Genomic DNA, 27,350 nt, shown 5'->3' with positions numbered 1-27,350 from the left:
ATAGCAAATGTTTTACTCATTAAGGTCTTTTAGGGAAAGGGAAATATTCGAAGCAATTTCTTACATGCTTTTTTTTTTTTTGAGTTTATAAAAGTTGGCCAATTATATGTAAGAATCTCTGTTAAGAATATAAGCTATCCCAAAAGATTTATTGTATTCTTAGTTTTAATAACTGCAGAAGTACAAATGCTATATAAATTTATAAAAAAACATTATTTGAAATTTTCTTTAAATTTATTTGACTCATACATAGTTTTGTGATTTTTAAATGAAAATTACAAGTGACTGAACCAACAAATTAAGGTTAGAAATTTTTTATTCTTTATTCACAACATAAAAAAAATCAAAGAAATTTAAAGAATTAAATTTTCAAATTTAAAGTAAGCTTATAGCAGTTGTATTTCTAAAGCTATTAAACTAAAACACAAAGTATTTGGGCCATTTTGTATTTAAGAAAGGTAAAAAGTACTTGATTTTTGGAGTGGTTTTGAAAATTTGAAGTGGTCTTGGCTCAGAGTAGGATATCTGAGGACTCTTCTGACAATTTGAGCTGATCCTTGGTTACAAGCTGGAAAACTACAGTATACAAATTCAAGAGTGAAGGTATGTCATCGGAAAAATTCCCAGGGTAAGTTATACCAGAAAATAGCCAAACACATCTTCTATAAAATAAACACATTCTAGGGTTTTAGGATTGATGATCTTTGTTGAAATACATCATGGTCTAAATTCTTTGGTGAATGAGTAAAGAGTGAAGTTCATCTGCCAATGCAGGATTCAGACGACAGGCCTTAAAATCAAAGGAAAAGAGTCGGTTATTTAAATACAATTTGAATTGTTGTATGTTTTCGTTTTTAAAAATAATAAGATACAATAAGTAATAAACTTCAAGGGACTTTCTTAAGACACCTTTCTATTATGATTTCCTAGTGAGGAAAATCCAAGGTACCATATATAGACCCAAAATACATTATACTAAAACTAACCATGATGTTACCACTTGAGAGAAGTTTTTATCACTTCCAAGAAATAAAGGGAGTACACCAATAGCATTCAGTGTCATGAATTTTTGAAGTAAAATGTAAAGCAGGAACATCTGGCCTCAAACTAATTATTAACTCATGCAACTGGCAGCACCTATAATAATAACTTATTTCTAAATATGTAGTTTCATTATGAATAATGTGAATGTGCATGACTTCATAGACGTCAAGAACTGGGGAGACATCTGAGCTTATCAGTGCAGAAACTGTCCCCGTTAGACCCAGAGCAACTGGTCACTGGATATTTGCTTGTCTGCGTCTCAAGAAGTCATCAGCTTCTAGGGGAAACAGTTGTATTAGTTCTAAAACAGTTGTATTAGGAAGTTCTTTATACTCGGCTGGAATTTCCCACCATGTCCTTTAGAATGATCAAAGGGTGTGGGGGGCACTAACGCTGATTCCATAGAAACCAGAAGAGACAAAGCAGTTGACAGTCACCACCTGGATGGTGGCGGAGCTGGCGAGGCCTCGGGCTCCTGCATCAGGCTCGCTGTCTCTGCCAGTCTCGGCTCTTCCCATAACATACTCTTCCCTTCCCCACAAGCTTTTCTGTAATTCTGGTAAACACAGGACCCCTTGGATTAAGAGAAAAGTACACATGATTTATGCCATTAGTCTGTACTCACCAAGCTGTCTTTGGTTGTTACCAAACAGACCCATTTTTTGGTGGGATAACTGATGGCTTTTGCTTGGGGTCAGCTACCTTAAGGTCTGCGATCTCAAGGTTAGTTGTATTTGTGTACAGAGCTACTGTGTCCATGTATTAACATGAACAGATGCTCTGGAAAATGTAGTATCAACTAAATACTTTAGGGATCTTGGACTGGCCTGCACATTGGAATCCCTGTGCTTCGCAGATAACTTGTATCCCACTTTGGAGACTGGAGACCAGGATTCAGTGTTCTGAAATAGGGCCAAGGCTTTGAAAATTTTAAAAGATTGCAGGTAATATTAATACACAAGTTTGGAAACCATTTCTGTAACGTGATCAGATTCAAGCAAGAGACCAACTGCTCTCTTTGCCTGTTTTCTTGCTCTAAGAACAACAGTGTCACACAAGTTAGTGACAAAGCTCTGATATGGTACTTCATGGATATCATGGACCAGGGGTATACCATTTTTTGTTTGTTTTCCTTTTAAAAAATTTCACTTACAGATATTCATATTCAGTTATTTCCCCTTTTACTATCTGTTCTCTACTTTCTGAACAGTTGCTAAAGTTTAGATGTAAAAAGTGTTTGGGACCTAAACAAATTGACCCCATGGATTGAAATATGAAAAGGCTTAACTGATTACCCTCAAATTCATGAGTGTTTCTGGTAAGTGGAGATGTCAAGCATTAAAAAAAATCCATGTTTCAACTTGGATGGAGCTGGAAAAGATCATGCTTAGTGAGATAAGCCAGAAAGAGAAAGAAAAATACCGGATGGTTTCACTCATAGCAGGAGTATAATGGACCAGGCGAGAAAATAACAAAAATAATGAACAACCATATACCAGAGACATTTTGTAGGGGTGGAGTGGGGAATGGGATCAAAAACAGCAGGGTGAGGGAAATGCACCAGACTATGGTGATGGCACACTAGTGATTTGGTGATGGGAAACCCGCGGGGATTACAATCGGGATGGAAAAAAAATGTACAAAATGATGTAAAAATAAACTTTTGAATAATTAAAAAAAAATGATAATGATGAACAGCTATGTACCAGAGACATTTTGTAGGGGTGGAGTGGGGAATGGGATCAAAAACAGCAGGGTGAGGGAAATGCACCAGACTATGGTGATGGCACACTAGTGATTTGGTGATGGGAAGCCCAAGGGGATTGCAACTGAGATGGAAAAATGCACAAAATGATGTAAAAATAAACTATTTTATATATATATATATATATATAATCCATGTTTTTAGACTATATTACGTTAAGATCCTAGAGGGAAGATGGTCATGTTTCTGGGTGAAAAAGGTTGAAACCATTTTGCATTATGGTCTTGGTCTTGGGGCTTAGGCTGCAGATGGTAGCAGAGTGAGAGATGATAATTTGCGTCAGAATGGGACTGATCACCACAGCTTACTGTATTGCTCATAACAATCTGACGAGATTGTGAGCAAACAATCTGCATGTCTGACAATGTCTAGGCAAAAAGAGTATCTGCAGAGTGAAAAGGTGTGGGTCAAAACTTGAAGTCCAGAAATTGTTGTTTGGGTCAATTTATATGAGTTCTCAGGCTTACTTTAGAATAATAGAGTTTGGCTGTGGCTTCATCCTTTGTAGCACCCAAACCAAGCTGAAGACATCTTGCATGGTAGAATGATGCAATGGCCATGCCTCTGGTGATGAATTCGGGGAGACAGTCCGTGACCTTGGCTATCATAGGAATATCGTGAACCTCATCATAGTCAGCAATCCTGTTAGGATGTTAAATGGAGCAATTAAAAAGTATCAGTTATGGTTTACATTTTTGTGAAAGACATGTCCAGAAATTATCCTTGGGGCCCTCGCTGGTGGCGCAGCAGGTTAAAGCACAGCACTAAGAAGCTAAAGCCACTTCAGTGCGAGTTCAATCCCCTGCCAGGGAGCTGACCCACATGGCGCAGCAGACCTCTCCTGACTCATCTGCTGCTCCCCTCAGCAGTGTACTTTGTCAGTTGGTCTGTTCTGTTCCCCACTCTGTCTCTGGTGAAGCCTCTCACCACCCCTGTACCCCAGTTCAGTATGCATAAATAAATAAATCTTTAAAAGAAGTTATCCTTATTTTACAGCTTCCCTATGGTTATACTCATTAGGTTTGATAGTCCCCAGAGAACAAAAGAAAGCTCTCCTTTTTCTGGTAATGTTAATACTTTAAGCTTAATACTTTGCAGATTTAAAGCGTTTTCTCTTCCTTTGGATTGTTTATTAAATATTCACGTTAAATTTAGACTAGCGCCATAGGACCAGAAAACACAGTAAAAAGCTAGCATGCCTATCTGTTTTTAAAATTTGTCAGTAGAAATAAGTCATCCTTTATAAGCATCAGATAAATATGGAGAGTTGTGTGAAAATGAGATCCAATCAACTGTGTTAATTATATTACAGGAAGTAGGAATGTGACAGTCATGGAAGTTTCCAAAGATTTCAAAAACTGTCCAAAGTCTTGGTTTTAATGAGATGGGTACTTGGAGGTGGCGATTTTTTAAAAATGAATTTATTGTTATCAAAGTACCATTGTTCCACATCTTGCCACGTCGCCTGGGAGAAGGGGGCAGTAGAAGCAGCTCCTTTTTCTCTTTGTCTTCCTTTGTAGGTGGCGGCCACACTGGGCTGGGGAGAGGGGAGTCCGTGGGCCTGTTGGGGGCAGGTTATTGGGCAGGAAATACATAGAGTGGCCACTCCAGAGGACAGTGAGGTCTATTTTTCCTGGTTTGTTGCTTTTGTATGTTATGGGTAAATAAAAGTAAAAGAGGCTGACAACAGAGAGTTCTGTATATTTCATAACATGTTGGTGTTCCTTATTTATTCGTTTACAGTCCTTATCAAGCTATATTGCAATTGTGTCGTTACAGAACCTATGGCAGAGGAATGTAGCAACTAAGAACTAAACAGTCCTGATGTGTCAAGCTATGTTAAGTACTTTTTAGTCACTATTTTTATGATCCTGCTATACAAGTATAATGTTCCCCAAAGTCCAGAAACTTGCTTAAGGTCACTGAACTGGTATAGAGAACAAATAGCACTGACATCCTGGGTGCTAATGGCATAGAACTGTACTGCCCCATGATGTAACAGTTCTTTGTGACTATTTCAGTTAATTAAAATTCAGTGAAGTTTAAATTTTAGTCCTTATTTGCACTAGTCACCTTTCAAGTGCTCATCATTCCCAATTTGCAGCACATCTATGATCACAACCAGCATAGAACATACAGTAAGTTTTGTAAATACTCTCATCCAGCTTATTCACCTTTTGGAAAATGCAACGCACTTCGTAAAAAATTTCATCTTATAGTAATACTCCACGAGAGTCCCTTGAGCATAGACATTTCCACGTTCTGCTGCTTCCCTTAAGCAGTGCAGTGCAGCGTCGGTATCCTGGTGGGTGCCTTGTCCATACAGGTACATGAGCCCCAGCGCACCCTGGGACTCCAAATTTCCATTGCCACACGCTTCTGAATGCCAGTAAAAAGCCTCAAAAAAAAATGTTTCATATAATTTATTAGAAGATGAAATTATAAAGGAATAATACTGAGAAGAAAGAAAACATCTTTACAGAACAGTACTAGTAATTATCTCTAAGAAATAGTCCTAGTTCCGGGAGTGCATTTCAGGCCAGCCCAGCTTCACAGGCTTCCAGGAATGCGCAGGTGCCCACCTGCTGCCAACCTGCAGCACAGGGGAGGTCACCTCTAGAGAATTTGCTGTCTCAGGTTACAGGATTTGCATATTTTGCCAAGGAATTTTTAAGAAAATGGGCAATTAGGAATTGCTGTGTGGAAGACTAGGATGCAGCTCTGTAATGAGGCACAGTGGGGAGAAGAGCTTCGGATGTCGGGGAGTGATAGCCAGACCTTCGAGTGGATCTCGGAGATGGCAGCTGCCATGATCAAAAGCACCGAGGATTAAAAGCTGATTGTGATCTCAAGCATATTTGTTTAATCTCAGCTACACCCGAATTTGAGCTCCAAGAAGTACTTCCAGCCTCTGAGGAGGAACCTCTTAGCCCTGCACTTCCTTCTTTCTAAAGGATTTCTTGGAAATGTTGCAATGGTGAAATGATGATTAGACACAGTACATTTCTGTGAAAAATCTTAAAATGGGCTCAATTTTTAATAGTATGTTCTACTTGGTATCATTTTTTTGTTTCCTCAAATTGAATGTCATAGCCCTCTTGAAATGATGTGGCTTTAATTTTAGGACTCTCCCTCTGATGACAGCTTTTATGGTATAGTACGGTTGCATGTGTAGCTTTTTTATTGAGACACAGTCAACATAGGACATTGCTAGTTTCAGGTGTACAAACAAGTGGGTATCTTTTAATAGAATACAAAATGTTCTTACACTGAGGAATGAGAACAGCTGTGAGATTCAAAAATGTCAGTTTCCTCTGTTTTAAAGAAAACATGAGATGTTGAAAACTAGCCACTTAACTACTCATCCCTTCAAAAACGAATTAGTACAACAAATACTAGTACAATGCTTATATTAACAAAAGAAGTTACCTTTTGTAACTCTTTAGGCTCCTTCGTGGAATAATACAATCCCAGGATGCTTTGAGCCTTCACACTTGCTTTTGGATTTCCGTTGTCTGCAGCAAAAAGCCACAGTCTAAAAGAGAATGGCGAAGCAAGTTTTTTTGTTTGTTTTCAACACTTGATTTAAACAAAATTTCTTGTCTGGGGTAAGATTACCTTTCTGCTTCCTCTTCTGATCGATCGACGCCTTTCCCTTCATAATAAGCTCTTCCAAGGTTGTAAGCAGCCGCAAAGTGTAAGTGTCTTGCTTTGGGACATGGAGATTCAATAATTTTCTTCATATATTCCACTCCTTTTTCCTTCCACAAAGGAAATGAAGAAACAAAAAGCCCTGGTTTTCAGTTTTACCCAGTAAAACATTCATCTTCTGCTATCATGGGTGACTCCATGACTGCCTGAAGGGAAGGTTGCCCTCTACTCAGTGGGAAACACCCCTCTCCTCAGGGGATGCCCCCAGTCCTGGGACAACGGCCTTTCCCTCATTGTATAGTTTCCAGACTTTCACTTTTGTCTCAAAATGGGTTTCTTTTAGCCTCTCAACCCTCCCAGTATAATTGTTATTCTAAATCAAGCATAATTCTCAAAATGTATGGCAAAGTGCAGAAATCTGGTTAACTTACTAGCATTTTTAGAGTCAATTCAATTTATGTATGCTCTAAACCCCTAAATACAAAGTGATACTACAATCACTGTTTTTGTCACATATCTTTAGAAGGGATTAAGAGGGCTATGTATACACACACACACATACACACACACCCACAGGTATGTAGATACATGAATTTGTTACTTATTTGCCATTACAAATTTTCCCATCACCATTTCCTATAGATTTGAAATGACAATTTTATGATGTACTAAATACCCCACATCTAATGAGGTCTGTTCTGGGTCTCTGTTCTTTTGATCTGTCTATTCTGGGGGAAAAATCACATTGTTTTCAGCATGGCAGGTTTACACGTGGCTATTTAGCCATAGTGTGCGCTCCTCCCTGTGCGTTCATTAGAACGAAGCTGGTGATTGCCTATTTGTTCTGATCTATCAGTTCTCCGGTCAGCTTTTGCAGTGTCATGAAAAATCTTGTAGGAAATTTGAGTCTAATTGTACTTAACAGGTGAAGTGGAATCTGGAGAGAGGTTAGTGCTAAGACAGACAAGAAGCATCTCTGGAAACCAGAGGACTGACTGGGAACAGCGCTGCTGCCTGCTGAGCCATAGAAGCTGAATTCCTTAAAGTGCTAAATTCATTCTACTGACTGCTGCCTTATGCGATGGATGGGTGAGCCAAGAGAAGCTGCAACGAGCGGACTTGTCTTCAATACAGCCTTATCTCAGTCAAAAAGTGCTTCATTCATTTTCTCCCTCAGTGCTATTCCCAGTTTCCATCTGTAGCTTCCCCAGATGTTGGGGCCCATGAGCGAGATTATTCCCTCTATGGGCTGATGATGACCTTTGTGTTTTCCATGAAGTAAACCAAGTTTAAGTCTACCACATGAAGCATATAATTCAGCTGGACTCAGCCAAATCAATGTCAAGAGTAATAACAAAAGTGATGGAAATTCAAAATGTCGTTCTTCTCTTCACTCTGGGTACATTTTCTGTTGAATTAAAAAGGAAACTTTGGATACTGTTATTTTTATGTTTTGCTCTGCTGGCCTCTGTATGTAATTACTTTCAAGCTATTCGCTTTTGGAATTGCTGCAGGATCCACCAGTTTCCCTGGTCCCTACTCCATGTCCTTAACAGCTGGTCTAGTTTCTTGCCTGGTCCATTCCTTTGCCCTCTGTAACACCCAGCAGGTAACTACCTGTTTCTCAGCCTGCTCCCTACACTCAAGTAGCTGGTTGTGGTTGGAGAAACAGCCTTGGGAGCAGTTAAACAATTCAACTTTCGACCACAAATTTCATCACGAGCTTTCAACTCTGGTAAGCAGCTTTATTGATTTGTCTCATAAATTAGCTCTACTAACTGGGAAGAGAAGACACATTTTAAACTTTCTCCTGTCTATTCTCAGCTCATAGCTTTACCTTTTAAAATTCTTTAAATGTATATTTTTATAAAAAATGTGCAGCGGTTCATGAATGCATGTATCTTTGTGCAGTCATTGCTCATTTTCTCGGTGTTGCGGCTATTTTAGTGCCTGTGCTGTGAAGCAGGTGCGTGGCCGCCCTTTCATTTCACTGTGAAATGGATGGGCCCAAAGAAACCACAGCCATGGGTCTGCCTGACTCACCAGTTTTGTTCCTTGCTGCTCAACCTTGCATTTCATCTTACCAAGATGCTGTGATATTTTTAATCAAGAGAAACTCCCTTGAGTCCAGATACCTTCCAGTTATCATATATTTGTTCCACTTTATAGCAAAACTTAGTGCTTATCTCTACTTCCTCACCCTCCACACAGCTACTCAACCCACTTCAGTCCTGGTCCCTGATGACATCGCTGAAAATGCTTTTGTCATGGTTTCCAATAAAAATCTCATTGTGTCCACTAGTGATTGCTGTTTTCCAGTCTACTCATCTCTCATAAGATCCTGAGACAGGTGACCGCTCCTTCCTTCTTGATGCAATTTCATCAGGTCAGTCCTGACTTTTCCTCCATCCTCCCTGACTGTGCTCTGCATGCTCCTTTCCTGGCTAGTTCTTCCCTCCTGGTAACTAAATATTGGAGGGCGGCTGTCTCTGTGCTTGGCTTGCTTCTCTTTATTTGCATTCAGCAGCCTTATCCAACCTAGTGCTTAACTGCCACTGCTCCACAGACAGGCCTCCCTTATTTCTCCAGTCCTAGCCTCATCTCTACTTGACAGGCACTTCAAATGTAACATTGAAATGTCAGCATTTAGCTTTCCCTCTCATAGCCCAGGTCTGCTCCTAATTCATTCCATTTTTATTAAATGGCACTATCATCCTCTCGAGTCATTTAAAGAATCATCTTTGGCCCTTCCTGTGGTGCAGTGGGTTGAAGCACAACTCTATGAAGCTATCACGGCCACTGCAACATGAGTTCAATCCCTGGCCAGGGAGCTGACCCACATGGCATGGCAGAGCCCTCCTGTCCCACCTGCTGCTCCCCTCAGCAGTGTGGTTCAGTACATCTGCCTGTTCTGCTCCCCACTCTGTCTCTGGCGAATCCTCTCACCCCCCACACCTCTGACCTGTACCTAGTCCTGTATGCATAAATAAATCTTTTTTAAAAATCATCCTTGATTCTTCCCCATCCGTGTGCTCCCAGTCCATCAGAAAGTTCTGTATCTTAAATTGGTCCATTGTTCTCTGTTCCACTATTTTACCTTCAGTTAAAACTTCTTTTTAATGGAGAGACTGCAATAACTCTCATGGGACTTCCTGTATCTACTCTTGCTTTTATTTCAACCCATTCTTCACACAACAAAGTGGTTTTTTAAAATGTAAATTATATTTTTCGCTTCATTGTTGTGCCTTACCACCACATTGAGAATACAATCCAGACGTTTGGCCCTGCTGCCAAAACCCACGTGGTTTGGCCCCTATCACGGGTTTGACTACATACACTCCAACTGTGCGATCCTTCATTCTCCTCAGGCATTAGCACTATACATGGTGGCTCTTCCTTGTTCAGTCCTTGTTTAAATGTCAAAGGATGGAATGATGTGAGTAAGAAAACTAATCCCAGAGCCAAAGGCTTCAGATTACTCTTTCAGGATGATCAATGACCAGGAAATCGGTAGAGGTTGGAAACAAGAAATTGGTACAACGAATTTCAAATTAGGTACGTTGAAAGGGTGGAGAAGAGATAATAGGGAGTGAACTGGGGACTACCATCTCCATCTTTGAGCACTGTGGTATGCTGGGATGCTGGAAAGAGGGTTGTTTGTGGGGCACCCAACTTCCTGGTGAAGGGAGTAGGCTGAGACTATTTACCATATGAACGGTTTAGGAGGAGGGAATCAGTGAGAGATGGTGAGGAAACAATATAATATGGAGTCAGGAAGAGATGAGAAGACATGTTGTGTGTTGGCCAAAGATGATACAGCAGAGAAGCTGGGTGGGCCCAAGGAAATCAAGATTATTCTATATGGCAAAAAATACTGGGGATAGATTTGAAATATATTCAGGATACAATACGAGTAGGTCATTGTGAATGTGAAAGACTTGCTGTTTGTGAAAGGACTCCTGAGTTGGCCTCTTAATTTTAAATGACTGTTCCTAACTTTTAAGTAGACATACTTCCTAAAACTGTTTTCTTTAAAATGCTTTTATTATGCATAGATACTGTTTATAAAATGCCATTTTAATATATACTGGAGCCATTATATGGTTTCCCTTATTCAAGCTATTAAAGTAGTGTTTTCATAGATTTTCCTATGTTGAATTATTAATTTCTGTAGTTATTACTGCTTGTGATATTTTTTTGAGTGTTTTTTTTTTAAAGATTTATTTATTTGTGCATACAGAACTGGGGTGCAGGCCAGAGGCTCAGGGGTGGTGAGAGGCTTCACCAGAGACAGAGTGGGGAGCAGAACAGGCAGATGGACGAAGTACACTGCTGAGGGGAGCAGCGGGCAGGTCAGGAGAGGTCTGCCCCGCCATGTGGTCACCTCCGGGGCAGGCGGGGATCGAACTCATGCAGAAGTGGCTTTTTTTTAGATTCTCAGTGCTGTGCTTCAACCCGCTGCGCCACCAGGGAGGGCCTGCTTGTGATATTTTAATGTATTATTGATTTTGCAACAAAGGCAAATATTTCATTATGTTAACAGCTGTCACTAAAATTGTAAGTGAGGGATGCTCTTTCTCTAGGAATGTTTTTTAAAGATACCCTGTGAAGTGAGACCCCAATAACATTGTCAGCAGGGCCACCACGTTAATCAGTGAACACTTAACGAGCATTTACTGGAGTGTGTGACACTGTTCTAGGTTCCAAGAATATTCAGTAGAACGAGATTGGGGGGGGGTGGTCCCACTTTTGTGGAGCTCGCATTCCAATTATATATATATATATAAAAGTAACCAAGACAATCATAACTGGTGCTATTTTGATAATACAGCCACTGAAAACCTCTCAGAGGAAATACCACTGGAGCAGAGGCCTGAATTAAAGGAAGGCAAATGAAGCGATAATGAGACTACTTTGTATAAAAAAATGTAATCAATTTATTTTTGAATCAGATAAAGAGAGGGTAGAGGGAAATGACGCAGAAAGGGGGGAGGGTGGGGCCGGTAATCAGCACTTTTGGGAAGAATCAAGCTGAGGTTGTCTGGCCAGGAAGACATACTCCACAGAGGGTAACAAAAGTGACTGATAAGAAAGTTGACGTTTTTCACAATGTGGAGTCTATTGTGATCCTCTCAGAGACTCTTACATTTTATTTTTTATAGTGGTAATATTTGTTTACAACAATGTAAGACCCCTACATTTTTAGCAGAAGCAATGCAATAAGCAAAACCCTGTTTCATGAGATCAAGGAGAATAGACTGAGACTTGTCCTGTGGCGGAGAAAGAAAGTCACAAATATGAAAGAGCAGAAAATATAAACTGGCAAGAAGAAAAAATCAGAGGTGACAGAACATAAGCCACTTAAAGAATTTGGGTTGATTTTGAAAGTTCTAATGAGATTGGAGGCATGAGGGAAAACTTAACACAATTTATACAAATCTTAAGGAATGCATGGATTTTTCACCTACAATTTATATTGCCAAGGGTCGATAACAGTGACTTTCTTGGTGCTCAAACAGAGGCATGCATTGCTCAATGATGGATACACTCTCAGATCTCGCATCATTAGGTAATTTTCTCACATGAACACCAGTGAATGAGTATCATTACACAAAGTCTACTACGCACATAAGATGGTGTTGCCTACTAGGATCTCCTTGATACAGGTGGCCTGCCACTGACTGAAATGGTAAGTGAAATGTGACTGTATGTACATGAGTAATTTGGTGACTCAGTCTTAAAGTCTTAAATTTTTGTATTAGGAATTCTACTGTGTAGATGCTATGTAGTTTATAAAATCTAACCTCTATACTAAAAATGATGTGATTGTACTAATATTTCAATTTAATTCATTGTCAATTTATTTTTAGTACATTTCCTTTTGTTGTCTGAGGCCATGATCTTGGGCATGTTTAGGCTCAGTATCATGGTTTTTATATGCAGCAGAGTTTATACACTTCTAAAAAGTTTGTACACTTCTATGGGACTGGATGAGCAAGCAGAGAAGGCAACAAAGGACAGAAAAGGGATGAGGTCTAGGTTTTGGAAAGAGAAGAAAAAACCAGCAGAGGTGACTTGAGTGGCTGTGAAGAGGCAGCATAAAATTGTGGTAGTCATGGGCGGTGTTAGAATATGTGTCGAGTATGAGAGAATCACATGAAGTACATCTTAGACACTAAGAGAAGGGAGGGTGTCTCCAAGAGAATGCGTCCAGTGTTAATTTGAACTAAGGAAAGGCATGTGGTAATGGGGTCAACATATTTCTAATTTTTTAATGAGTTAATCTATAACACATTAAATTATCTTGGTTTTAAAGAAAATATTCACTTTTTTGTCATTTGTTCACTTCATCATGGGATTGACACAAGCTATGCAACTTTTGTCGCCAGACACAGCATGGATGGAGGGGAAATGCTCTCAAAAATCAGAATTTCCACGCTAACTTATGTTATTACCTCCCTTTTTTGTATAAACATAATATCAAAATATTCTGAGCAATCCAGTTGGCAACTGGATTGCCTCAGCCTCATAAGGTGCTGCCTGGCCCAGACATGCAAGCACTGCACCAAGAAGAGAAATTCCTCTTGAAGTCAAAAGTGATCTTACAATTGGCTGGTTAATAAAAGCAATTGGCTATTACAGCAAAGTCAATATTGAGGCAGTACTGGAATATATTCTTTTACTGCCCGGAAGGAGGAGAACCCAAATCTCACCACTCTGCTATCCCCCATAGCCTTCTATTCAGTTTCTAAAGAACCACTCAAATGTTCTACTATCTAGTCTTTAGATACTAAAGAAATTCACCAAAGTCTCCTTTTCAGGGCTAATTAAGTTTTTTACTGTCTAGACTTCAAGGAAATTCACTTAAACTTTCTAACTAGTTTTCAAAGAACTTTACTGTATTTCCTTTTGTAATTTGATTTGCAAGAAAATTTCCTCTTCCTGCTCTCACTTTACTTTACCCCTAGGATATCTCAATGAGAATGAAAGCCATTAAGTTGCAGGTAAGGTTGAAGGGACTTTATTTTGGTTAATCTTCACTGTGGTATATATAGTAATATTAGTCTTAAATTTTGTAAATCTGTGTACCTGTTTTAACTTTGATAGATTGATTTTTTAAATGTTAAGATTGATTTTTTAAATGTTATAATCTCAACTAAAGGTCAGTATGACCCTAGACTATTCTTAGAGAAAAGGTGATCGTGATCTCAGCCCATTTCATATGCTAATGTCATCCTACTGCCTGCTGGAAATGTATAAAATAAACCTCTGCTGAAGGCAGAGCAGGAAGACTTGCACACAACTCTGATTCCTGCATCTTCCTCAAGACTGCTCCCCTTTTTCCTCTTTCCCCCCTTTTCCCCTTTTTTTCTAGGAATCTCCACTTGCCAATGTGCTCCCACCTTAAGACCCTGCCTGTTCTGCTCCCCAACAACCCGTGATTGGGGTCAGTCTCCGACATGGGATGTTATGATTATGAAAGATTAAAAAATTATAATTTCAAGAATCGAAAGTATAACCCTTGTTAACTTTTTCTAAGATAAAATCAGGGAAGAAAACAGTGGATACTTATCACGAGTACCCTGTGTGAGGTTTTTTTCTTTTCTTTTTTTTAGAGATTTATTTATTTATGCTTATAGAACTGGGGTACAGGCCAAACGTGTGGTAGGTGAGAGGATTCACCAGAGACAGAACAGAACAGGCAGGTCTACTGAAATACACTGCTGAGGGCAACAGTGGACAGATCTTGAGAGGTCTGCCATGCCATGTGGGTCAGCTCCCTGGCTGGGGATCGAATTCATGCTGCAGTGGCTTCTGAGAGCTTCATAGTGCCGTGCTTTAACCTGTTGAGCCACCAGGGAGAGCCCTTATGTGAGGTATTTTTCAACATTTTTCAACTTCATTACAACTATGTGATTTCAGTCAGTGGGTTTTTTTATATGCTGACACCCATGAGTCTAACTGGTAATGTTTCCTTAAATCATGGCACTTAGAAAAGCCATGAGGCATCGTCTGGCTCACCTCAATCAGTTAACAAAGGCAGCCTTTGCCACGTGGGATGGTAGACATAGCTCTAACTTACCTATTCCCGCTTCATGAGGGAGGAGACTAATGCTGAGATTAGTAATTTTCATAACATCGTACTGCTAACAAGTGGTCAAGGCAAGAGTTGAAAGCCTGTGTACCTCATATTTGGGGATTTTGAATAGGCCATGATGAATAGGACAGCTTCACTAGTGAACACAGAAAACTATACTTTTTTTCTTTGCATGGAACATACATGAAAGAATACACCTTAAAATATAGCTATGTTCTTATATTTTATAGAATTTACAGTGATTTTTTTTCATATTTTCTGACTTTTCTCCACGTTCATGTAACTTTGAGATAATTTTTAAAAATAAAGGAAATGTTCTAAAACAAATCTTACTAACAGCTAATGGTAGCAAGTATTGCAAAAAAAATTTTTGTTTTTCACATAAATATAAAATTGACTATTCTTTATAAAGTGCTAAAAGATATGCTGTTCTTGAAATATAAGGACAGTTATATCATTAAAAATAATTTTTATGTATCAAATGATCCATTAACAATGAAATCTTATATTTTGTGAACAAAACAATAACTTACAGCGTATGTAGTTGTGCCCAGCCCATCATAATACATTACTCCTAGCTGGTAAATTGCTTGATGATCACTTCCCTTGATTTCTTCAAACTGTTCTAATGCTTCTTCATACCATCCCTATAAACTCCAGAAGAGAGTGAGTTGTTCTTACTATGATCGCAAAATAATCCCGAATGTTTAATTCCCTGTTAAATCTGATTTAGGAGCATCAAATAAAATAGGCACCCCTCCCCCCCCAAAAAAAAAGCAACAAACTTTTTGGAATTTGCAAACAACTAATTGACAACAATCAACAGTATGAAATAAAATAGTCTTAAATATGGCAACTGAGGGAAGTGACCAGAGGAACGGAGGAGAGGCCCGTTGGCTATTACCAAGCCTCTCTCTGAGTGGTAACCTAACCCTACGCTCAGCCCAGACTGCTGTACCACCTGATAGCCCATGATGTGACTATCAGGTTATCCACAATTACTAAATATCTACTGTTACTTGGGCTCATGACTGCCCATTTTTCAGTTTTCCAACTAAAGAGAAGACATGGAAAAGCAATTACCAATTCAAACCTACATGGTAGGTGCCAGTCGAGATGCCTCAGCAATTGCGTGGTCTAATAACAAATATGTTAAGGTAGAAGGGACTAACATGGGGCTTACCTATTAACCCACCAAGGGAATGCCTGCCATTATAAATGAGTCACTCAGTAGAGGAAAAGAAAGTCTCTACTGAAATAGGTAGTTGTTGCTAGGAAGAGCAGGACAGAGGAAAAATAACTTATGGAAAACAAAATAATTTCTCTTTCCGAAAACTGTAATTAATAAAATTAGTAAAAGCACAAAAATACCAACAAGTGCTTATTTTAAGAACACACAACAATGAATGGATGAGTTTCATTTGCCTTTTTGACTAATGTTTGCCCAGGCTGTAGGAGAGCTAGAAGTCAGTATATTCTATACAGAAGAGAAAGGAGGAGGGTGTTTAGCTTCCATGACTTTAAATACCATAACTTTGCTGGAAAATCTTAAATATAAATTACCAGCCCAGCCCTTCAGATCTGGGCTTTCACATGTGAATTTGTACTTTGAACCCATCCCCTTGAATGAATAATGGGCATCTCAAACACAGCATGTTTGAACTGAATTCTGATCATCCCCTCCAAACGCATTCCTCCCTTCTTCCCCGTTTTTTTCAGTCCATGGTGCCATTATTTATGCCTCCAAAATAAAGCCAGGCTTCAGCCCCACTGCACTCTGGTCAAGGTCTCTCACCTGAACAAGTGCAACTTCCCCCTGAGCTGGCCCTGGTTCCAGGCTTGCATCTAATTCATTTATTGCACGCTCAAAGTCCTTCAATAGCTTCCATTACATCTTAAAGCTCATGTAGAGCCATTCTCTGCCTTATTATCAATCACATTGGCTTCTCAATTCTAGAACTCATACCCTCCTGACTTGTTGCAGCTGTTTTCCCCTGTACCTCTGTGCACTTCCCCTCGGCTGTTTGCATTGTTCACTGTTCTTCAAATGTTAACGCCCTATCTCTAGTCAGCCTCTATACCAGTACTCAGTTAATTGCTTTCATAGTGCTTCTCCTTATTTGTAATTATATGTTAACTTACTTGCTACTAGACTATAAACTTTAGGAAATGGGTGGCATGCTAGTTACCTCATTCACAAACAATGCTTAGCATAAAAATAGCAAACACTTATAAAGCACTTGTGAGAGATCAGGCTCCGTTGGTAAGTATTTTGGTAATTAGGATATCCTCACCACAGCTCTATGAAACATATTATTACACCTTTTTTACAAATAAGGAAAATGAATTATTAAGAAGTGTGTCCATGGCTACACAGTTAACAAGCAATAGAACCAAATCTGAGCCAAATTTGAACCCATCCTCAAAAGCGAGGGATTGCTCTTACCCATCATGCTATGCTCAGAGTGACACAGGAGAGATGCATGTTGGGTTCTCATGAGCAGCATGAGTGAAGGTGCCAGCAAAAAATTGGAGAATAAGTGGAATGGACTTGCCCAAATTTTATGCAGTGGATGAGAGGGTGTGGGACAATGCTTTCCTTTCCACATCTCTTGGGATTCACTGAAGAATTGAACTGTGTTACTGAAAGTGGAGCAATCTTTTGAGTAGTCCCTCCCAGGTCTCCCCCCGAAGAATATTCGACATAATGTGGATAAAGAGGCCACCCCCTTATTCACTCTATAGGGAAACATATAGAACTGTCTGCATGTGCTACAGAAAACTCAAGAGCCTCAATTGGTTCCTTACATGAAAATACTGTATGAATATTTGTATAATATTTTCAATATTAAATATTTGTAGCAAAAATATAAAATTTACAGACTTAATGTATAGAGCAAAAGTGGATTTTATACCAAATGACTCCTGTAAAAGACATTTATCAGAGTACTTTCATCAAGAAATTTCAAATACTGCCTTAAACTAGTACCAGTGTATCATAATTAAAACCGTAAATATATCTATGGAATTTGACAGAATTCCCCCGGTATAATGTGAGGAGCACTATAGGACGTTTTGCTATGAGAATCTAACAGCAGCATTATAGGGAATGAAAACAAAAATAGGGTACCTCTTCAAAATATAATTGACCTCGTAGAAAATATGCCATAGCATCCCCTCTTTTTATTCTTTCCTTCAAGAGCTGCAACGCCTTATCCACCAAACTAGCATGACTGTAACGATCTGATTAAAAAAAAAAAAGGTAAGGAACTCCATCTTTAATCAAACATACTATTTTCTTCTAAAATTAAATTATATAGAATTAATTGAACATAAAAACTAGCTTCTTTCCTAGTTCTCATTCCTAAATCTTGGCCTCCTTGGCTCAGGGAAAAAGAATTACAAAACAAGCAACCCCATTGTCACAATAACTAATGCTGTGCGTTGTATAATCAAGGAATATTTGTTGATTAGTTTTCCAGTTGACTATGTTTATTGCTACCCGGCAGGAATTCTGGCAATGATGTCTGTGTGTAGTTCTTTGGCAAAGCTGTCCTATGGTGAGTGAAATTCTTCATTTACACCTTCATTAAAGCCACTCTAAGCATGCGTCAGCTACCTCCAATTTAACTTTTTAAATCTAATTAAAAAAAAAAAAGCTTTAAATTGTATTAGCATGACATTCACTTTAACAAAAGTGTCACCTAGCCTCTCTTTTCCAGAAGGGGAAAAGCACTTCTCTGATATACATAATAAACTTTGGTGTAAATATTGTACCAGTATTTTCCTTTTTCCACTGGAAGAGTTTTTGGTTCTTAGCAGTATGCTGAGATAATGAAGCATAGTAGGGACTCTTGGGCAACTTTTCACTGGTCAACTTCATCCTCTTTCCACTGTGTGTGTTCTGTAAACAAAACAAGACATAAAGTGGGAGAAATATCTTCCTCCAGAAAGGTGCAGAGGAGACTTCATTCCCAAACTTGCTATAAAAAGCAACCTCCCTTCATTGCCTAGTAATAAGATACCAAACTTTCAACTCTGGGATGTGAATATTCTTTCCTGGGAAACTGGGACCAGCACAGCTATGAGAGAAACTCAGCCATCCTCCACGCCTGTCTCCACAGCGAGGGAGTTAGTGTCTCTGGCAGTGAGCTCACACGCTGCAATGGGACACATCACCCGGCACAATCACTGCCCCTGTGGAACTGGTGAGGCTGCCACAGACAGTTCTTACACATGCTGGTGGCTTCCTGTGGCCTTGTACCTGAAGCTCACCCCAGTCATCCATTTTTAATGGAAGCACCTGTCTGTCATACCTAGGAATCCACTTTATTTTGCTTGTGCTCCATTTTATCTCCCCATCTATATTGGGTTGCCATGTTAGAAGACGGATCCCAGTTGAATGGAAAATCAGAGCCTTCATATAAAATGTAGAGGCCACCTAATTTGAGATGAAGGAGTCCAGGTTGGCCTAGGCTGAGCGTAGTGAGATAGCAAACTGAGTTGTTGCTATGCTTTTTGTTGATTCCTTGGCATTCTGTTGTTAACAGCTGACTGTCACCAATGAGGGACAAGCTTCCAGTAAAGGTTCCTGATTGGTGGTGACAAGAAGAACTCAAAAGAACTTTAGTGTGATTGGAAAACTACATTATACAATTATAAGAAACTATCTAGGAGATCAAATTTTATCATTAATGAAGTACAGAAAAGGAAGATAATGTAGTCTAGGGAAAAAATTCACTGAGTTATCTTTGTGGTTTTGGAAGTCATTTGTTGAAAAGTCAATTTCCTCATCTGTAACTTGGACTCTTAAGTAGTTTGAACTAGTTCAGCATGTTCCTGAGTCTATAAAATTATTCTATGTAAAAATTTCTAATGAGTTTTAAGGCGAAGCTGTATTAGGCACAGTATTTAGAAGAAAACAACCTACATAGGATGATGTAGCCAGCAAGCACTATGAGTTTACTCAGAAGCAATGTAAAAGTGTTTTCATTGACAACATTAACCCCAGGGTGCTACTAGCTCCAAACAGGCTAAAAAACTTGACATATTCTAGGTCATCTGAGAGGAAACAAATCAGAAGACATGACCTTACCTCCTCTACACTCATTTTGCCCACAGCACTTAGACCTTCACACTCTTTTTGTTGTCAGCTTCAAAGTTGGAGAGGGTCTAGAAAATGTAAACAAAGAATTATTGAGCTCTTTCTAAATGCGACTTTTCTTTGTTCTAAGTGTTTACAGACAACTAAGAGAACATGAAATAGGGACTATTTGGGGGGCCCATTTAATGTATGAGAAAACAGGAGCAGTGAAGAAATTAAGGAAATTTCTGAGGCGACAGTGAGGAAGTGGGGCCCCCACACTTCATTATTATTCTACACTGCTCTCCTGTAAGAAGATAAATCAAAATTTAGAAGTTTATAATTTTAAAAAATAAGAACTAAAGAACATTGGTATATGTCTATTTCTGCCAAATCTTTGATTAGATGTGAATCACTATGTGAAATATACCAGCTGTTTGTATAACATGAGGTAACTAGAAAATTCTGTATAGGCATCAATTATACACATCTGAAAGAAATCTACGATTTTAAAGGGAAGGGAACGCTGATGGTACCCTGTCCAGATCTTCTTTACCAGTTAATTTTCCAGAACTTCTAAAACATATACTACACAATATGACACCAGTAGTCTTTGTTTTATTCTAGATTTCAACTAGAATACTTCTTCTCTGACCATACTTTCTCCCTGTTTAGCCCTAAATTGAAATCTGTATCTTCCCTGCACAAGACACAACTTACCCTCAAGCGCTTTAATATTCAGCTTTCAATCCTACCCCACATACCTCAGGCCTGCACCGTGGGTGTTTATTTTGCTCCCCATTGCTTTTTCTAAATCAGTTTTTTAAGAATGATTTATTTACTTATGCTTACAAGAATTGGGGTACAGTCCAAAGGTGCAAGGGGTTGGGGGAGAGGATTCACCTGAGACAGAATGGGGAGCAGAACAGGCAGACAGACTGAAATATACTGCTGAGGGGAGCAGCAGGCAGGACTGCTGTGCCATGTGGGTCACCTCCCTGGCGAGGGATTGAACTTGTGCTGCAGTGGCTGCAGAGAGCTTCATAGTGCTGCGCTTTAACCTACTGCACCACCAGGGAGGGCCCTAAATCACTCTTCCTCCTCAGTACTTCACAGTCTCTAATCTTTGAACCTGAAGTCACCTGACTACTCCAGCACCACACACAGGTTTGCAGGTCCCTTTGACACAGGCCTCACTCCCAGGCTAGCACCTGCTCCTCTCACCACTATAACTACAAGAGCATTAGTTCTTTTGTACCAATTAGCTTTTAGAAATCCAGAAAACAAATATCTAATCAACAGCTAAAATTCACTTCATTTACTTCTGGATTTGTGTGAATCCCTTCAGGAAAGGGCCAGGTACACTCACTGCCTGAAAAGGCTTCCACAAAACAACACCAGGACCGTGAGGCCTATGAATCCCACGTGATGGCACTAAGATTCTGAAAAATAGGTCCTTTTAAAGCTACTTCATTTGGAGAAGAATAAAATACAAAGCTATTAGAGCTCTCCCACCCAGTACTTAGATTTTCTGCTAGTAAAAGACATCCTGTCTTCTCCCATACCGTACCCATCATTTCAGAACCTGATGTTCTAAATGTACCGCACACCCGAAAGGGAGGGCATGGGAGAAAGTAACTGGTTTTAAATAAACAAATGGTCCTAGAGCAGAAGGGAAAAAGATAAAGAAAAAATAGAAAACCAGTGTCCCATTCAGTATTGTCTTTTGAGAGCTCAGTAATATTTATCATATGCCCCTAAGTTTTCATGACATGTGTATGCTTTGTGCCTCCAGTTAGGATATGGTATTGTTTTTCATGTTTACCATTAGGTGAGCATAGCCAAAGGAACAACAATAATAAATACAAGTATTGGTACTTTTGACCAGGAACTGATGACAGGAACTTCAATGTTGAGCCTCAATTTGTAAGAAATGTTAAGTAAATATTTATTATTTTAGTATTGTGTTAGATTACTAATTCACAGAAAAATACTTAGAAATATCAGCAAATATAATTAATAACAAAGCCTCAGTCAAAAGCTAGGTGAAATATGTAGGGTTCTATTTTTACAGTCTAGTATCTGAAACTTTAGGGCCAGATATATGTTAAAATTCAGAATGTTTGCATTTTGTGAAGGTCATAACATACATGAATATCATTACATATTGCATATGTATACTCTAGTGGAGGACACCCTTGGTGTGGTCTAGGATAATATACTTTCACCATAATAATATTTTTACAGTCAAATGTATTATTTTTCACACTATATGGATTAATACACACTAAAGCTAGTTTCACATAAATGTAGGTCAGATGACCTTGATAAGATATTGTGTCCCTGTAAATTTCTCAAAATCTGTAATATAATTATGAAATTACAAATTTTTTGTTATCCACAGGTGTCCAGAGAAAATGTACTTTATCATCATCTACAACTGTCTTGCTCTTCCCTGTAACTTCTTTACATTGCTGTATAATTGAGGCAATTTTGACTTAATAATTAAAATATTTCATTTTCTTTCCACTAAAATAATTGAAACATTCTATCTTTGGTATCTAGGATTATGAGGAGAATATAGGATTCCTCTTGGCTGTAGGAGTAGATGCTTGGGATCCTGAATGAGCTCCGCAAAAGGCATGGTGGTGGTCCTGGGGTGCCTGGCCTCAGAGGCTTTCTTGAAGGTAACACGCTGACGCCCAGTGCTCAGGCTCAAGGTCTTTAACATTTACCAGAGTTAGCTTTTCACCTCTCATCCTGACGCCAGGTCTTTGCTAGTTGTTTGTTGCCTTTAGCAGTTCAGTCCAGGGACTGAACTGAGCCCATGAACTCTCATGTGCCAAGAACCATCCCTAATCCAGGAGCACCACCTCAGGCCATCACCCCGCTTCCCAGTTATGCTGTGGGGAGTGTGGTGCAAACAAGAGTCTGTGGTTCTTTCAGAGACTTGTAGCCTTCAACTAGAGCTGGAGAAGCAAGCCACTGGATCTGAACTTTGTCCTGCTTGTCAGAATGTCTCTCCGCCAGTCTCTCAACCTAGGCTCTGAGGCAGGGAGGGAACAAACCCTTGGAATATAACTTCCTCACTCCACAGCTCTCACTCTTTTCCTCCAGAGTCCCATGGAGCTGGAAGGGGTGGCGTGACACATTAGGGACAAGGAAACAGATGTGGTAGTCACATGGATAGCCAGAGCCACACGGATAGCCAGGTACTTGGAATGTCCCTGTAGTATGAAGAGAAGCCTTACGTTAATTTGAATATCCCTAGGCTCTGTGGCACAGCTAGAAACAAGAGTGACAAGGTGTTATCTATGTGACAGGAAGCCAGTAATTGCCTAATGTAAGCCTGCTGAGCAGATCTTGTTTTAAAGGAAAAGGGTGAAATGTGGGTGCATGTTCATGGCATAAATGGCCCATTGAGTATGTTAACTGCAATGCAAATGTGTAGAGCTTTAAGAATTGTAATACCTAGTATTAGTTAGGAATTCCTGAAAAAAAAAAAGAACAGCTGTATAAACTTGAAGCTTAATATAAATGCTTTAAAGAAAGTGCTCACCTAACTGATAAACATGAGATAAGGGAAACTGACAATATGAACCTGTGTTCTTATATATATATATGTATATATATATATATCTCAGACATTCTTTAAATACCATAAGGCATGAGGAAGAGTTTAAATATAAAAATACAAAACACAAAAATGATTCTATATGTGTTTGAAATAAATGTATTTACATTTAGTCAAGTATGCATATGAATGAAAATGTTTAAAACTACCCCTTGGATCCGATCATAAGTACAGTAATATAAATTTATTATTGTGTAATTTTTTGGTGGCTTTATTACAAATAAACACTGTAGCCAAAATTAGAATTGAAAGTCGACTTTAGAGGGCAATCAGCTTGTCCTCTAAAAGCATAATAGTAAACATCTATTTTTCCACCCAACATTTAAAAGTATCAGTATATAGAAAGGGACTCACTTATAATTTTAAGGAAAGAAAATAGATGGTTAAAGCTTTAGTTTTTAGGTTAATTTGAACAAGGCGTTTTTCGGAGGGCAGATGTAACAGGGTGTAAAGTCTAGATTAGTTGTAAAGTCCAGATGTAACAGGGTGGTTCCCAGGAAAAGAGGCGGTTCCAGAGACGAGACATGTGGTCACTGACTGCCCTTATGTCCACGTATTTCTACATTTTTACTAGAAGGAATGACAAGGTGTCGCCAGAGCATCGTCAACCCTGCCCACCGGGGAGGAGCCCCATAGGGCCTAAAAAACCACAGCCTGGCCCTTGACTTAGTCAGGAGCTCTCCCCACCAAGTGTGAGGTCAAAAGCGCTTTATGCCAAAGCAAGCTCTCCTTCACTGACTTGGGCTCCCGACCTCTCCCCAGGCAACAAGACCAGCATTGTGCTTTAATCGATCGCCATTAGGGAGCGTTTCCAATTGTTGCCCCTTTTTAAAAAAGGGTTCTTCAACTTGGCCATGGCATAATCTTGAACCCCAAAGGGTCTAGCATGAGATTTTGTGGCCGGGGTGGGTGGTCCCTGTGGTGACACCTATCTCCCTTTAGATGATCATTAACTGCCCCTCCAAGCCTCCAGCTCCTTTTCCTTGGAGAAGTCCAAGGCGAGCCTGGGTTTTGAACTGCAGGCAGAAGTAGCTCATTCCTCAGCGGCTAGGGGTGGAGGAAGCGGCGGATCCCCGCACCGCCCGAGGCTGCTTCTGCAGGGTTTGACGCTGGAATGCTCAGGCAAGCTCCTCCGTTTCCTGGTTACGTGCGTGCGAGCAGAAGCCAAAACCTCGGGCCGCGACGCCCGCTTCCCTGAGGGACTGAAAGGCAGAGCACGCTGGAGTGAGACGTGTGGAACAGAGCGCGGCTCATGGCGGCGCCAGAGCGCCCAGCCTCAGGCCGCCCGCCCTCCCTCGGCGCCCGTCGGCCTCCTCAGCTCCCGCGAACGTCTGTCTTGGAGGCGGCTTGGGCTCCGCCCCCAGGGGGAGGGCCTAGCGCTCCGAGCTGGCCAATGGGCTGGCAGACTCGGGCCGTCGCCCCGCCCCACCCGCTGTCTCCCGGGGTTCCCCTGACCACGTGTCAGTGTTTGTGTACGTGCGGCTGCTACTGGGCGGGGAAAGGCCCCCGAAGCCAAGGGTTGGGCTGCTGGGGCCCGGCCAGAACTGGGGCGCGGCGGTGGGGGCCCGCCCGACTGCCTGGATGAGCTTTAAATTCTCCCATACTTGGGCGGGTTGAGCTATCGTACCTGCCGGTCTCCCGCGATTGCCGCCGCTCTGCGCTCCCGCGCACGCCCGTCTTCGGCTTCTGGGGAAAGATGCTGTTGCTGGATTGCAATCCAGAGGTGAGACTCAGGCCCGCCCCCCACCCCTTAACACCCCCTTCCCTGCAGCCCTAAGCTTGCGGGTGTCTCTTCTTGGGAGTGCCGGAGAGGGTAACAGTGGACTGGTCAGTGGGCACTGCCGAGTCAAGCTCCTTCAGAACTGTAAAGTTTGGGGAGTGGGGGAAGACTTTCAACCCCGGGAGGACTTGGGACAAAGGGGTGGATTGCTGGAGCTGTTCTCTTCTCCCAGGTGGACAGTCTGCAGCACTTGCTGGAGGCTGGGACCTCGGTCAATGCTCCCCCGGACCCCTGCGAGCAGTCGCCTATCCACTTGGCCGCAGGTGGGGGCCTGGCTTGCTTGCTTCTTTGGCAGCTGCAAATGGGCGCTGACCTCAACCAACAGGTAACTAGGTAACGGATTGTTGCTCTGTGCAACCCTCTTCTCCACCCCAAGTCCACACAAGCATTTCATGAGTGACAAAATGTTTCAGTTGTTATAAACAAGTCTTTGGCAGTGATGGACAAAGTAATAATTTTTTTTTCTAGTAGCCACCTTATTGTAAAAAAATGGAACATGAAATTGATTTGAGTAATTTAACTCAATTTATTCACATTTCAATATAAAGCATTTTTACATTTTCTCAATTTGGTATTTTACACTTACAGCACTTCAGTTCACACTGGCCACATTTCCGGTGCTCATTAGCTGTATGATGGACAGCACACATCTGTTTATTTCGAAAGGAACAGTTATCACAGTTGCAAAATTAAGACTCTCAATAAAACAATTGAAATAACTTGTCAGGCACTCCCATACCATTAGTTTCCTACAGAAGTTTCTTAGAGTAGCTTGAATCTTCCATTGAGTAGTCAAATACAGTGAATTTTAGTTTGTAAGTTGCTTTTCTTCTGTAGTTACTTAGCTTTTCCATGTAAAATTTCACTTAATGCATATGGAAGTGTCCATACACATTTCTATGTAAACTTTGGGTTTAACTGCACACTAAAAGTTAACTTTATTTAAAAAATACAAACTTTTGAAAATTTTATTCCAGTAAATGCAGTCCCAGCTGGCCTCCTCAAGTACTTTTTAGGTATCACCCATCAACCTACACAAGAAAGTGTTTGGGGAGAAACTATAATGTGCTTTCTTATCCTTAAGGATGTTTTAGGAGAAGCTCCCTTACACAAGGCAGCAAAAGTTGGAAGCCTGGAGTGCCTTAGCCTCCTTGTAGCCTGTGATGCCCAAATTGAGTAAGTATAAATGAGCAGCTTCAAATTCTTTCCATTTTCTTCCCTTAAATCGGCCAGCCTCTTAAAGTGTAACTACGTATGTTTTTAAGAATGCCATTCTCTTCTGATCTGCCCACACCCACTCTGAGTGTGTGCTTTCATCTACAATAGTTTCTAGTTAGAAAAAAAATTCTTGCTTAATAATTCTGTGTTATCATTTATGTTAATTGAATCTGATAAATAAAGAAATGAATCCTAACAACCAGAGGTACAATTCTGATCACCTGTTATGGCACAATGACACTTTAGTTTGGGTTAAGGAAAGTCCTGCTATAGAAATGCTCCTTGAGGGCCTTTCAGTATTTATTTGTTGCACTGAACATAGAATGTCCTACCCTTTCATTCATTCAAAACTGGGGCACCCAATCTGTGCTGGACCCTGCTAGCCACCGAGGATACACTAAACAAAAGTGGGCCTTCTGCATACTTCCTTTCCTCTTCCTCTTCTGTCCTGCCACCAACACTCCTGTTAGGAGATTATTTTTCAAAAAAAGCAAAATAATTGTCAATTTTTCTTTGATTCAATGTTTATCTTAAATTCAGCTTATGTAATAAGAATGGGCAAACTGCTGAAGACCTTGCGTGGTCATGTGGATATCCAGAATGTGCCAAGTTTCTTACAACAATTAAATGTATGCAGACAGTAAAGTCAAGTGAACGAGATTATGTTCCAGTGCTCAGACAGAAACGCAGTTTTGGAAATGTGGAACATACAAATGGGAAAAAGAAGTGTTGGTAAGTAACTCAGTTCTTTCCTTCTCCTGCTAGGAACCTTTATTTAGCATAGGACTTATTATTTTACTTAAATACTGGTAGTCTTATTTCTAATATATCTTTTAATCTTAATATACTTTAACACTGGTTATATTAAAATTAGATTTACAATTACTAGATTCTAGAGATCAAAAATTGTCCTGCAAAATGGGAGGTTGGGAAGAAAACTTACAACAAAAGTTTTTAATGTTGGTGATTTTTACAAACAGATGTCCGTTTGGTTATGAAGAGGTCTGAAGAAGGCTGCAGATTCTACTGCTCAGGTAGAAGCTATGGCTTTTGGTTTGCCAGTAGTGTCTCAACTCC

General features: G+C 40.1%; 2 protein-coding genes across 3 annotated transcripts; one reads left to right on the top strand and one right to left on the bottom strand.

The window, feature by feature from the left end:
- Positions 1-316: 316 nt before the first annotated feature.
- On the bottom strand, positions 317-18,456 carry LRP2BP (LRP2 binding protein). Its single transcript, XM_004682369.2, has 8 exons — positions 18,336-18,456; positions 17,689-17,801; positions 15,092-15,205; positions 6,428-6,570; positions 6,239-6,344; positions 4,984-5,207; positions 3,277-3,451; positions 317-790 (listed from the first exon to the last, which is right to left on the bottom strand). Exons 1-8 carry the CDS (start codon positions 18,439-18,441, stop codon positions 725-727), a joined length of 1,047 nt encoding a protein of 348 aa, XP_004682426.1. The 5' UTR covers positions 18,442-18,456; the 3' UTR covers positions 317-724.
- A 6,280-nt stretch (positions 18,457-24,736) lies between these two features.
- Positions 24,737-27,334, top strand: ANKRD37 (ankyrin repeat domain 37). 2 transcript variants are annotated; one of them, XM_012724963.1, is made up of 5 exons: positions 24,737-24,998; positions 25,228-25,380; positions 26,140-26,231; positions 26,814-27,005; positions 27,254-27,334. In XM_012724963.1, coding segments are annotated over exons 1-5 (465 nt in total). In that variant the 5' UTR covers positions 24,737-24,971; the 3' UTR covers positions 27,255-27,334. The 2 variants fall into 2 exon arrangements, with proteins under 2 accessions (XP_012580417.1, XP_004682425.1); XM_004682368.2 differs by lacking the exon at positions 27,254-27,334 and having other exon boundaries at positions 24,738-24,998; positions 26,814-27,035.
- The last annotated feature ends 16 nt before the right edge of the window (positions 27,335-27,350 follow it).

This window comes from Condylura cristata, unplaced genomic scaffold, assembly GCF_000260355.1.
Source record: "Condylura cristata isolate star-nosed mole 26May11 unplaced genomic scaffold, ConCri1.0 scaffold00014, whole genome shotgun sequence".
NCBI classification, from domain to species: Eukaryota; Metazoa; Chordata; class Mammalia; order Eulipotyphla; family Talpidae; genus Condylura; species Condylura cristata.
Note: the sequence above shows the minus strand (reverse complement) of the source record. Positions and strands in the feature narration are given on the sequence as shown.

Coding starts and splice junctions, on each gene's coding strand:
- LRP2BP (XM_004682369.2), bottom strand. CDS start 18,441: ATGAAGTTGACCAGTGAAAAGTTGCCCAAGAGTCCCTACTATGCTTCA. Junction 17,802..18,335: donor GTGGAAAAAGGAAAATACTG/GTACAATATTTA, acceptor TTTTTTAATCAG/ATCGTTACAGTCATGCTAGT. Junction 5,208..6,238: donor AGCCTAAAGAGTTACAAAAG/GTAACTTCTTTT, acceptor TTTTTTTTTGAG/GCTTTTTACTGGCATTCAGA.
- ANKRD37 (XM_004682368.2), top strand. CDS start 24,972: ATGCTGTTGCTGGATTGCAATCCAGAG. Junction 25,381..26,139: donor GCGCTGACCTCAACCAACAG/GTAACTAGGTAA, acceptor CTTATCCTTAAG/GATGTTTTAGGAGAAGCTCC. Junction 26,232..26,813: donor GCCTGTGATGCCCAAATTGA/GTAAGTATAAAT, acceptor TCTTAAATTCAG/CTTATGTAATAAGAATGGGC.